The sequence below is a fragment of the Solanum stenotomum genome, chromosome 1, assembly GCF_019186545.1.
Source record: "Solanum stenotomum isolate F172 chromosome 1, ASM1918654v1, whole genome shotgun sequence".
NCBI classification, from domain to species: Eukaryota; Viridiplantae; Streptophyta; class Magnoliopsida; order Solanales; family Solanaceae; genus Solanum; species Solanum stenotomum.
In genome coordinates, this window is record NC_064282.1 from 85,046,695 (window position 1) to 85,058,859 (window position 12,165).

The window sequence follows — 12,165 nt, forward strand, 5'->3', positions numbered from 1 at the left end:
TTTTTTATTAATATAGAAAAGAATGGCAACTTCTACTACTTTTTCTTATATAGTACTTGATGAATATCTAATTATTCGAATAGTGAAAATAATCTATGTTTTATTTGACATCAAAGTTGGTAGCATTAATATTCAAGAAAGTAAAAAAGCAATTGGAACATTTTTCCACATTCGCAACTTGTGTGGAGAGTTGTTAGTTGTAAGGGTAGATATAATTTCAAAAGTAGATGGTTGATAAAATTACTACAACAATTTAATGAAGGATAAAGTAGTCTATTTTCAATAATATTTTAAGGGTATTCTGATATTTTTTTTGTGAAATAATTTGTTTTCAATTGTTAAATCATGATAAATTTTCTCTTTGTTACAAAGCGGATGCACCAGTGGGCCAAGACCTAGGCTTACAACCTCTCCCCACTCAACCACCCCGTACCCAATCGATCCATTTTGATTTGATTTTCACTTAGATCATATCGTTCTAAATTTAATATCAAAATGAATACAGATCGATTGGACCCACTTGACAAGTTTAATCTTTAGTTCCACAAACAAGATACATTGAGCCCATGATATAACCACCCCCCTCCCCCACATACAAGATATATATATAAATGGATCCACAATCTTTGGAAAATGATCACCAACATAAACATGAAATTCAAATTGATAGGGACTGACAACTAACAAGTTAAATAAACTGTCAAATTAAAGGACACTAGACTAGACTAGACCACTAGCTAGTACAATATATTTAATGCCCTAAATCCTTAAGCAATTAATTCTTCTTCAGATTACAAACCTAGTCTAAAGTAGAATTTCCTTAAGTCCTAATTAATGTACTTATCAAACTTATTAATTAGCTATTACAATATATATGACCACTTAATTAATTAAAATACTGATGAACCATCAACAAATGAAGTACAAGATTTTAGTATAGTATTCCAATAATTGTTCTCGTTGTTGTTGTTGTCTTCTTCTTCGCAACTTCCAAGAACATTTTCCAAATGTGTAAACCCTTGAAGACTATTCAAACTTGGATAATTAGAATATGAAATACCATTAGTATTATTCTCCATGAAACTTCCAGCACCAATCAAACATGAATTGTCAACTAATTCAGCTCCTGAAATATTATTATTATTTGGTACCATGATTAACGATAAATTTGAGGTGGATGTTGGAGAATTATCAAAAAAATTATCTTTGGTAGTTTTTGGCATAATTGACCAATTTGCCCCTCCTTGCCATGCTTTTAGCACATCAAGACAAGGTGGTGAGGGTAGTTTTGTTTGAAGGGGTAGTAAAGCATTTGTAGTAGTAGTCAAATTATTAGGACCAAAGTGGATATTATTATAATTATTAATGTTGTTGTTGTTGTTCGAAATAATTTGTTGTTGTTGCTGTTGTTTTTTGGATTCGCGAACAAGTCGAGCTTCAGCTTCTAGACGAGCCTTTTCCCACTGAGCCATGTGGCTTAGGTTTGCGGAACCAAAGATGTTGGATTTTGGTTTATGAGTATTTGGATCAATGCCCATCTTGGTTAATCTTTTCTTCAAGTGCGTGTTCCAGTAATTCTTAATTTCATTGTCCGTTCTGTTGACCAAATGAGTCGCTATAGCTGACCACCTATACGATTGAAAATCACAAATCAATATTAGTATATGTTTACTTCTTCCTATTAGTGTTAAAATAATGAATTAATAATTTATGCGATAATAGCATAACACAAGTTAAATTGATATGTAAAAAAAATCTTTTAATGTCAAACATGATTTGATAACTTAGAAAACATAGTAATAACCAATTAGAGTGTGCAAATGATCAAATATCTATTAGTTTATATAACTTAAACTCGATATAAACACTATATAATTATAAGCTCATATATAGTAATAAATTTGTGTCATGAAAGTTATCGATCGGTTACCATATGTTAACATAATAGACCAAAAACATAACGTTGAATGTATTTTTATTATAAATTCTGACTCCGTCACTTTATATAAAAACTTTGAGAAAAAGAGGAAGCATCCAAAGCAAAAGTTTGTAGGAGAAACAATGTTAGACCATTTTTATAGATGTACACTTATGTTGAATGAACAGTTCAAATTAATTAAGGTACATATTCTGTTGACGTATTGAAAGAATTATAGGTAGTACTTTTTGCTCCATATTATGTTTACTACTATTCAATCCTATATTATTCAGACTCTTTAATGATATTATCATATATCTGTCAAATTATCTGAGACATATAGGACAACATTATTAAAGAATAACTCAACCTTTCAATGGTTGTGCATGAATAGTTGGGTTGTTATCGTAGAAACATATAGTGGAGGATGGTCAATCAGACACCTTTCGTCAAAAAATTATACTCCTTCTGTCTCAATTTATGTGACACTTTTCATTTTTCGAGAGTCAAACAGTTTAACTTTGATCGGAAATTTGCATATGAAATCTTCAAATTTTTTGAAATGAAATTTATATATTTGTAAACTATGTAAAAAGTATTATAAGTCACAATAATTAATAATTCGAAATGTTAAAGGATCTATGAAAACTTACGGTCAAAGATAGACTTGTTTGAATCTCAAAATTCGAAAAGCGCCACATAAAATGGGACGGAGGAAGTACTATGTATATAAAAAATTGTACAAATATATAGGTCAAAAAATTATTTTTCATACATATATATTCAATCTTAGACACCCTAAACGAAATTTCTAACGTCTTACCTGTTACCAAGAAGGGCATGGAGTTGAATGATTGTTTGTTCTTCTTGCAAACTGAATTTTCCTCTCTTAATATCAGGTCTTAAATAATTTATCCATCTTAATCTGCAACTTTTTCCACACCTCTTAAGTCCTACAATATATAAAATCAAAACTCCATTAATGCAAAATTAAATAACAACTTTTTAAGAATTTAACTTATGTGCACTAAAAAAATAATATACATATTTTTACACTATACATGCATATGTCATCTGAAAAGATAACTATTAGGTAATTTAACTAACTTTTCATCAGAATTTTTTTTTGACAATCTGAAAAAATAAATATGTTATTGCTATAACATGTTAAAATACACTAATAATATAAAGATTTTTCTAGGCTATCAAAATAACTCCAAGTTTTAAAATGATATGAACAAATTAAATGGATTGTTAAGTTATAATATTACCAACTTTTAGAGTTTAACTTCTATATTCCATAACAACTAGTGTTATATACATTGATCAAATGTGTAGGGATCCAATAATCATATCAAATAAAAATAAGATAAAGAATAAGTTAAATATATGTTGTAATAATAATAACAATAATATTAGAAGTCCTTTAACAAAACTAATTAATCTATTTCCAATTATATTAGATATCATCTATAAAATCCTTTTTTCTTTATTGTCTCATTTCATTCAAAGCTAATTCTGCATTGATTTTAAGAACTTATAGATTTTTCAAGACAACTTCTTTCATGTGATTTTAGGTCTACGGCACCCCCTTTTAACACCTTCAATTACCATAGTTTCACACTTACGAATTAACACATTTGTAGTTTGACACTCGACGTCAAATATGATCAAACCATCTCATGTATGTATATATAAGGCAAAAAAGTTCCAAACTAACATATCACTTAAAAGATAATTATTAGTAGTCATCGTTGATAAAAAAAAAGATAGGATTGATTAAAACCTGAAAAGTAAAACATATTACTAGCTATAACATGTTAAAATTTTATACTGTCAGTATATATTACGTACCGGCATTAGTTGGCAAAGCACGCCAGCTACCACATCCATTTTTTTCTATGTAATCCATGAGTTTTTGGTCTTCTTCAGGAGTCCATGGCCCTTTCTTCAATCCCACTTTCTCACAACATGGTGATCTTCCCATTTTCTTTTGGCTTACAAAGAGAAAAAAAAAAGTTTTAAAAATATAATATAATGTTTTTTTGTGATTAAGTTGTGTTGTTATTTAGTAGAAAGCTAACTTTGATGTATAAATACACCCAAGAAATTAAATGCTAGCAGACAGTATGAACACAGATTTATGATACAATAATAAGTTTTCTAACAAATGGAATAACTGCATTAGGTTCAAACCCAACTCCCTAGCTAACTTAGTAGTATTCTCTACTTCCCTTCCCTTGATGTTACATGGTTTTATTATATCAACTAGTATTGTGATAAAGCGGTAAGTACTCTTTATTCTTAATCAAAGATCTTGAGGTCGAGTTCGAGTTTTACTGGTATAGAGTCGTCTTTGTTAGAAAACGTTTTACCCTCAGTATGGAGCTTCCCAGTACGAATCTAAATATAGACATTTAGTTAGGTTTCAATACGGGTACCGATCAAGAAAGCCTTTGTAAGAGAGCCCTTATACTCTCAATATAGGACTTTCCGACATGATTTTGTATTTAGTCAGGTTTTAATAGTAGGACTTTCCAATATGAATCCGAATTTAGAGGAACCCTAATGTAGGTATCAGATACAAAGTGGAAAGTCTTTGCTAGGGAAAGTTTTATTCCCAATGTGGGATTTCCTTACACAAATTCGAATTTAGTCATGCCCTAATATAGATATAGAACACCGAGTATAAAATGAATAATTTATTAATTTTTTTCTTAAATAGAGAAAAGAGATTTCAATTTATGTATATTCCAGGCTGGCCTATATAAATAGAATTACTCCTCTAGTATTGTTTATTATAACTACTTAACAGTACGAATGACTAGTGCAAAATTTATTGGATGAAACAAAATAAAGGTTGAGGCACTAAAAACTTAAACAAGTTGTCTCACTTTTATGTATTGATTTTTCTCTCTTTTTAGTGTTTTTTCCCTTATTTATAACATAAGAAAAATAATTTCTTTGTGCTTTCAACCAATAGAAAATAAAAAAAATGGTCTCTTTATGTTTGAGGATACATTTATTTTTGGCTCCTAAGTAGCTTTGGTCATTTAAGTTTGTTGAAAGTGACCATTTTTTTTTTTGTTTTAGTAAAATATTTAATAAGTTCTAGCTATTAGATATAATGGAAAATATGATTTTTTTAAATTAAAAACAACAGAAAACATATGACTAATAATGTCTCCAAATATTTCTTTTATTCTAGTAAGAAATAATAATTATATGACGCTTACGAAGAAAATAAAAAAAAAAAGTGAAATAAGTTATGTGTTAAATATTTTATTATGGAAAATTTTATTTAAAGGAGTAAAAATCATGACCTACCTCTGCTAATTTTTTCTTAAAGTTTCACTAAGAACTCAAGATTTTATTTTTTACATTATAACTAAATAACCACGTAAACTAACTCTAGTATTTTACCCTTCCTAGTTGAAACTATCTTTACAAGATTCGATTTAATTTAATAGCATTTACAAAATAATCTATTACTAAACATCTAATAATGTAAAAGGTTATAGAATTTCGAAGAAAAAATCAATCTAATAATGTTAAGAATTTGATTTTTATATAATCAAATGATCCTTATTTGAGATATGTTAAGAGTTTGATTTTTATATAATATTTGTTATGCTTGTCAACCATAAAATCAAATAAAATACAATATTTTAAATTTCTTTCTCATCGCATGTAATACAATAAACTATATGTGAAATTCCACATCCTTTTTAAAACATGTCAAAAATTAAATGTTAAAAATTAAATAATATACAAAGAAAATCCATTTTCAACCCAATAAAAAAACCAACACTGACAAGTGAGAAGGCCATGTTCACAACTGTTTCATCATTTTGTAAATTCTCAACCAAAAAAAAATATGAAAAGAATTATTGCCTCAATAAGACATTGTACGGACAAACAAAACTGAAAATCTACTTCTTTCTTAATTCTCAATATTCAAAATGGTTAAGTCAATACAGAATCACTTAAAGTTGTTTGGATATTTCATTTGAACACCTCAATTAAGATTGATATCTATTGGACACTTTTTTGACAACCAGTTAAAAGTGTTATATGTATGTATACACTCGCGATGATGTGGCAAATTAACGACATACATGTGGAATTTTGAGGGAAAAAAAAGGAAAATCTATTTTGAAACCATGAACGACCTTCAATTCGTTCACTGTGTTGAGCTAAATAATTTTACTCATTCACAACTTCAATCATATATTAATGGAATATAGAGAGATTTATAATCAACTAATCATTGAGCAGGTTCAAAGATTCATAAAGGTCAAGGGGTGAAAAAATGTGCAGCTCCTTTATTCAAACTATCGTCGTCCACTCACCGTCATCGTGGTCGTCGTTTTTCTAATTAATTCAACTATTAATTTTTCCAGATCTGATTTTTAAATAAATATGATACATTTGGGTTTAGATATTTATTTTTCAGGAAGAACAAAGGGAGGGAGGGAGGAATAGAGTAGTGATAGTGTGGGTATCATTTTTTTTCCGGTGAATAAAGATGATAATGACTACCAAATTTTAAGAAAATGGAGGAGGAAATGTAATGGTGTTCTCCAGATGAAATCGACAATGGTAAGGGAGAGGGAGAGGTGGCTTAAGAATAGAGAGAAGAGAAGGGTAGATGATGGTGGGGGAGGCAGCGGCAATGGCGGGACGTTCGTGGTGTTGGAAGAGTTATGGCCATGGGAAAAAGAAGATAAAAAAAAAAAAGTTAAAATATCCCTCCACGCGCTCCCTAAATGTGTATTGCACATTCTTTGTCATGTCAGCAAAAAGTGTCTAATAGATACTTATTTTGAACAATAAAAGTGTTCAATAGGTACAAGCCTTAATTGAGGTGTTCAAGTGAAATAGGCAAACAATTTTAAGGGGCACCGTATGACTTAAGTCATTCAAAATCAATATAAATAGGCTTAAGTCATCGGTGGCCGCTTAAAGTTGTCCGCATAATTCATTTAAACACCTCAACTAGGGCTAGTACCTATTGAACACCTAAATTGTTCAAGACATGTACCTATTAAACACAAAACGTGTGGCAAAACAAGTGTATCTCACTGCTGCTGAGCACGTGAATGCATTTTTTTAAAAAAAAATAAATAAATTTGTACCTACTTTCTTGACACTTGGTATGCATTGACTAAATAAATAAAAAATTAATTTAATTAAGCATTAATCTTTTAAATCATTAAAAAAAACCCACCCCCACACCCATGTACAAGACTTCTTCTTCTTCAACCCACCATTTTAAAAACTTCAAATTTATCTGCCGTTTGTTTTGATCATTTTTTTTTCATTTTCTGTAAACAAATTGCCTGTTGAATTTGCAAGAAGAAGAAGAAAAATCGACTATTGGAGTTAAAAAGTTGACCAATATTTGTGCATCTTTATTTTCAATAACTCCGATCGAGCAACCATCACCATTCATTAAACTTATTAAAAATGTTATAAATTTTTTTTTCATATGTCGATTTCGAAATAATTTCTCGAGGTCGATTGTTTTTACAAAAATCGCAATAGCCGCCGGAGGAATAGAATATAACGAAGAAAAAGAAAAAGGAAAGGATTTGGTGGGTGAATTCGGGATGAGGTGGGCAGAGGCGTATCTAGAGGGGGTGCCGTGGGTTCACGTGAACCCATGCTCCCCTCTCTAGATCATATATAGTAGTGTTATATTTTTTATAAAATATTTAAATATAGATGTGTGAACAAAGTATCAAATAATAATACGATGATGATTGAGTGCACCCCTCTAAGTGAGAATAGAAATTTAAATCTTATATCTATCTTGTCTTTTACTAACACCTATCGAAGTGGTTATTGGTTACACTTTTGGTGTTTCAACTAATTATTCTTTTGTTTTTTTCCTTTAATCTTTCAAAATTTTCAATTGTGTTACATTGAAAATTCCTAAAATAATTATCACTGTAAAAATTTTATATAATTAAGTCAAATGTGTATATTAAAATTTAAAACTAGTAGCATTATATGTTTTGGACCTATAATTTTTAAAATTTAATGGTTTATATTAAAAACCTAAAAGTCAAACCGATCAAATTTATATTTAAGATACATTTTTTTGTAATTGTGCACCCATCTTGTGGAAATCCTGGATATGCCTCTGGAGGTGGGGCTAGACGTACATTTTCTTTTTTGTTATCGCCGGAGAAATCAATGGTGAATGCTGATGGCGGAATGACGGAGAAGAAGATGAAGAAGAAAGGGCAATAGGTTAGATGGGTTGGGGTTAGGTGGGGGTGGCGGGGAGAGATTTTTTTTTATCAATTTATTTTTTTCTATATTATTAAAGGCTGGAAATTATTTTTTATTTTTTAAAATTAAAATTATGGGCCCATGTGCCACGTGTCATAATTCTATTCGTGATTTTGTCAAGATAATGTGTGTGAATTACACGCACAATATTTTTAAAGCTAATTGTCATTTTATGTTCAATAGATAAATATTTGTTAATATTAAAGTGTCTAATAGGTAAGAGTCTCAGTTGAGGTGTCTAAATGAATTATGCGGACAACTTTAAGGGGCTATCGATGGCTTAAGCCATATAAATATACAAAACATACATCACATCCGTGTGTATATTAGATAATATAGGAATCCATATTAGTACAAGTTCAATATATATTATTCTTTTTTATCTCAATTTATATGATATAAATAAAATTTTGAGAGTTAATTAAATATTTTTTTAGTTATAATTTTAAAACTAATTTAAATTGTTAATTATTAAGATTTATAATTTTTTGACGTAATTTACGAACATTTAAATTATTCTAAATGTCTTTATTCCCTTTATTTCAATTAATGTTGGAGAGTCAATCAAATTTTCCTTTGATCGTAATTTTTATGTCACGAGTCCAATATATGTTCTCCATCTATCTCAATTTATGTGACACAAATAGAATTTCAAGAGTCAATACAAAATTTCTTTGACCATGATATTTTTTATAAGTTATTAATTATTATCATTTATAGTATTTTGAAGGTAATTTATAAATATATAAATTATTAGAAACTCCTTTTTAATTATTGAAAAGAATTTCTCTTTTTATCCTAATTTGTGTGTCACAGATGAAATACGACAAGAAAAATTAAATTTTTATTTGACCATAAATTTTTTATATAGTTTTAAAAAATATTTTAAATTATCATATTATAATTTATAATACTTTTTACCTAATTTCTCCCACTCTCTCTCTATATATATAAAAGTTCATTTTAATAATTTGATATTAAAATGACCAAATAGCCTTTAATGTAATTTCAATTCCACGAAGAACATATGTCGGCCATGATACGCATGCTTGTGTGAATACATACATAACTTGAGAAATGGATTTGAGTGAATTTTTGCATAATTTCCTTCCCTTTTCTTTTTATCTTTTCATATTTTTTACTGATTTTTTTTTATATATATACATATGTGTGTGTAAAATGAAAATTACTAAGTCACGCTCTAAATATGTATATACATCACACATTTCAATTTGAGTAGAAGGATTCAATTGATAATCTAAGGGCCCGTTTGATCATGCGATATGAAATCATAATATAAAATTATGAGTTAAAGTTGAAGTTTTGTTTGGACATGCAATTTTGACTTTTTATGTTATATGTTTTCTCATAAACATAAAAGCTTCATAAATTGTAAAACTATTAAAATTGTCTCAATTCTTTATACAATCTTACCCAATAAGCAATATAAAATGAGAAAATGACCAAAAGCCCCCCCAACCTATAGCCGGATTCCCAACTACACACTCATACTTTACAGGGGTCCTATTACCCCCCTGAACATTTTTTTAAACTTATTTTCTCACCCTTATTTGCTGACGTGTCCACATAAACCAGATATAATTAAATGTTTGTTTACACGCGCTGCCACATAATGACTGGACCCCAGAACCCACGAATTTCCTTTAATCTTTTCATTTTCCTCTTTCTTTCTCTAAACCCTAACCTTTTTTCGATCTAACCAAATTCATCCCCATTCTCTTCGATCTGAGATTGCGTTCCAATCGAAATTTTTTGGGGAAGGTTGGGGAAGATTCGTTTAGCTTTTTTTGTATGTTGGGTCGAAGTTTTCTCAACTTAAAGGTTAGTTCTTTTAGTTCTTTACTAGCGATTTTGAACGATATTGATTATTGTGTTTGATTAGGGTTATGAAATTGACAAAAAAAATGAAGAGCAATAACTGGGTTTTGGTATAATAGCATTCCATTGAAGAAATTTTTTGAACCATAACTATGAAATTAGAGAAATTACAAGCCCTAAAGCTTCAAGCTTTTTCAAAATTGAAACTACAATTGAATGCTTTGACAAGTAAATTCAAGTTTTAAGCTGATTTGGGAGAGAATGAAGGAACATACCGTTGGAGATTTGTCAACTATTAGAAGAATTGAGAAAAAAAGGAAGAAAAAGAGAGTTTGATTTTGGGAGAGATGANAATAATCGTTATATGAGATATAAATGGTTTAAAAAGTAATGATATGAATAAGATTTTATTTACATATTAAATAAATGGTTAGTAGATATAAATGAAGGGTTGTTTTTACAAAATATAAACTTGTGGGTCATTTTTTGTATTTGAAAATTATGATTTAAATTTTTCAAATCATACTTTTTGGAGAATTTGGGATTTCATCTTATGATATGAAATAATGAGATGAAGTTGAAGTTTTGTTTGGACATGTGATTTAAACTTTTTATGTTGTATATTTTCTCATAAACATAAAAGCTCCAAAAGTTGAACTATTAAAATTGTCTCAATTCTTTATACAACTACCAAATAAGCACAAGTTTATAAAATCGCATAACACTATCACAAAGTTATTCTTAAAAGAATTCATTATTTATTGATCAAACTTTAATTCAATAAAAAAATAAATTAAACATAAGTTGTGGTGTACTAGTATTTAATATTATTCTACCATATAATACGGACAATCTTCTCACATTGAACTTGCATTTCCCGTTCCTACGATTGAGAAGACGAACCAACATTATATTGTTACTTTGAGTCATTTGTTGGTCAATTTGGTTAGTAAATCTATTTGAATAATAATAAATTAATGTTAGTGAGGATAATCATTATATGAATTATGAGATATAAATAGTTTAAAAAGTAATTAATATGAATTATAAATTTTATTTACATAAAATAAATGGTTAGTAGATATATATGTGGGCTGCTTTTATAAAAGATAAACTTGTGGGTCAATTTTTGAATTTGAAATTTTCAAATCATAAGATGAAATCAGCATGAAATCGGATGTCCAAACGTTGATTTTATCCAATGATCTCATAACGTGATTTCATATCACATGTCCAATCGCCTACTAAGAGGGTGTTTGGATTGGCTTAAAAGTTGGTCAAATCTACTTTTAAGTCCGTTTTTGACTTCTGGAAGTGTTTGGCAAATATGAAAAATAATTTAAAATAAGTCAAAAATGACTTAAAATAAGTTGGGAAGTGTTTGGCAAGGTAAAAAATGACTTAAAATAAGTTTAAAATGACTTAAAATAATTTAAAAACCAAAAGTAGGTCTCCCCTACTTTTTATTTTTTGACCTAAAAGTCATTTCAGTTTGACTTTTTATTTTTGACTTAAAAACTACTTTTTTTAAGCCAATCCAAACGGGCTCTAAGTCGCGTACCAACATCTCCCAATCATTCCGCTAAATGTCTTTAAAACTTTAACTAGAGCTTAATTTTTTTAATTCAAATTCAACCATGAAGTCTACTTTCCGGTTATATATATCTATATATATATTTTATTTTTTAAAAAAAACAGTAAATTTATTTTTCTCCTCTCAACCACTTGTTTATTTTCTTCATTGTACTATGAATTAATTGATTTTTCATACAGAAGGAACAATAACTTTAAGAAATGGTCTCCTTTTTCACCATCAATCTTTAGAAAAATTGTACCAACAAACTCTAAACATAAGGCATAGTACTTTTGTAATTGCAAAAAACTTATCAACTACTGAACATTCTTTTCTTTTTGGTAATGCAACACTAATTATCTTAATAGCTAAACATTTATGTAACAAAAAAAGAATCATTTGTATGATAGGGGCAGGATTGGAATATAATGGATGGGTTCAATTGAGCTTAATAACTTTAGTTCATATTTTATATTTTTTTTCAATTATATTAAATATAATTAAAACTCAATACCCAATAAAAACTAAATTCGTA

General features: G+C 28.7%; 1 protein-coding gene across 1 annotated transcript; it reads right to left on the reverse strand.

Moving 5' to 3' along the window:
* Positions 1 to 848: 848 nt before the first annotated feature.
* On the reverse strand, positions 849 to 3,930 carry LOC125864264 (transcription factor MYB106-like). The gene is made up of 3 exons (XM_049544176.1): positions 3,773 to 3,930; positions 2,742 to 2,871; positions 849 to 1,629 (listed from the first exon to the last, which is right to left on the reverse strand). Exons 1-3 carry the CDS (start codon positions 3,903 to 3,905, stop codon positions 891 to 893), a joined length of 1,002 nt encoding a protein of 333 aa, XP_049400133.1. The 5' UTR covers positions 3,906 to 3,930; the 3' UTR covers positions 849 to 890.
* Positions 3,931 to 12,165: the final 8,235 nt, after the last annotated feature.

What these genes read in the sequence shown, in the direction of transcription:
- LOC125864264 (XM_049544176.1), bottom strand. Translation starts at nt 3,905, where the DNA reads ATGGGAAGATCACCATGTTGTGAGAAAGTGGGATTGAAGAAAGGGCCA. An exon ending in TGCTTTGCCAACTAATGCCG is followed by an intron (nt 2,872 to 3,772) that starts GTACGTAATATA and finishes TATATATTGTAG; the next exon opens with GACTTAAGAGGTGTGGAAAA. An exon ending in CATGCCCTTCTTGGTAACAG is followed by an intron (nt 1,630 to 2,741) that starts GTAAGACGTTAG and finishes TCAATCGTATAG; the next exon opens with GTGGTCAGCTATAGCGACTC.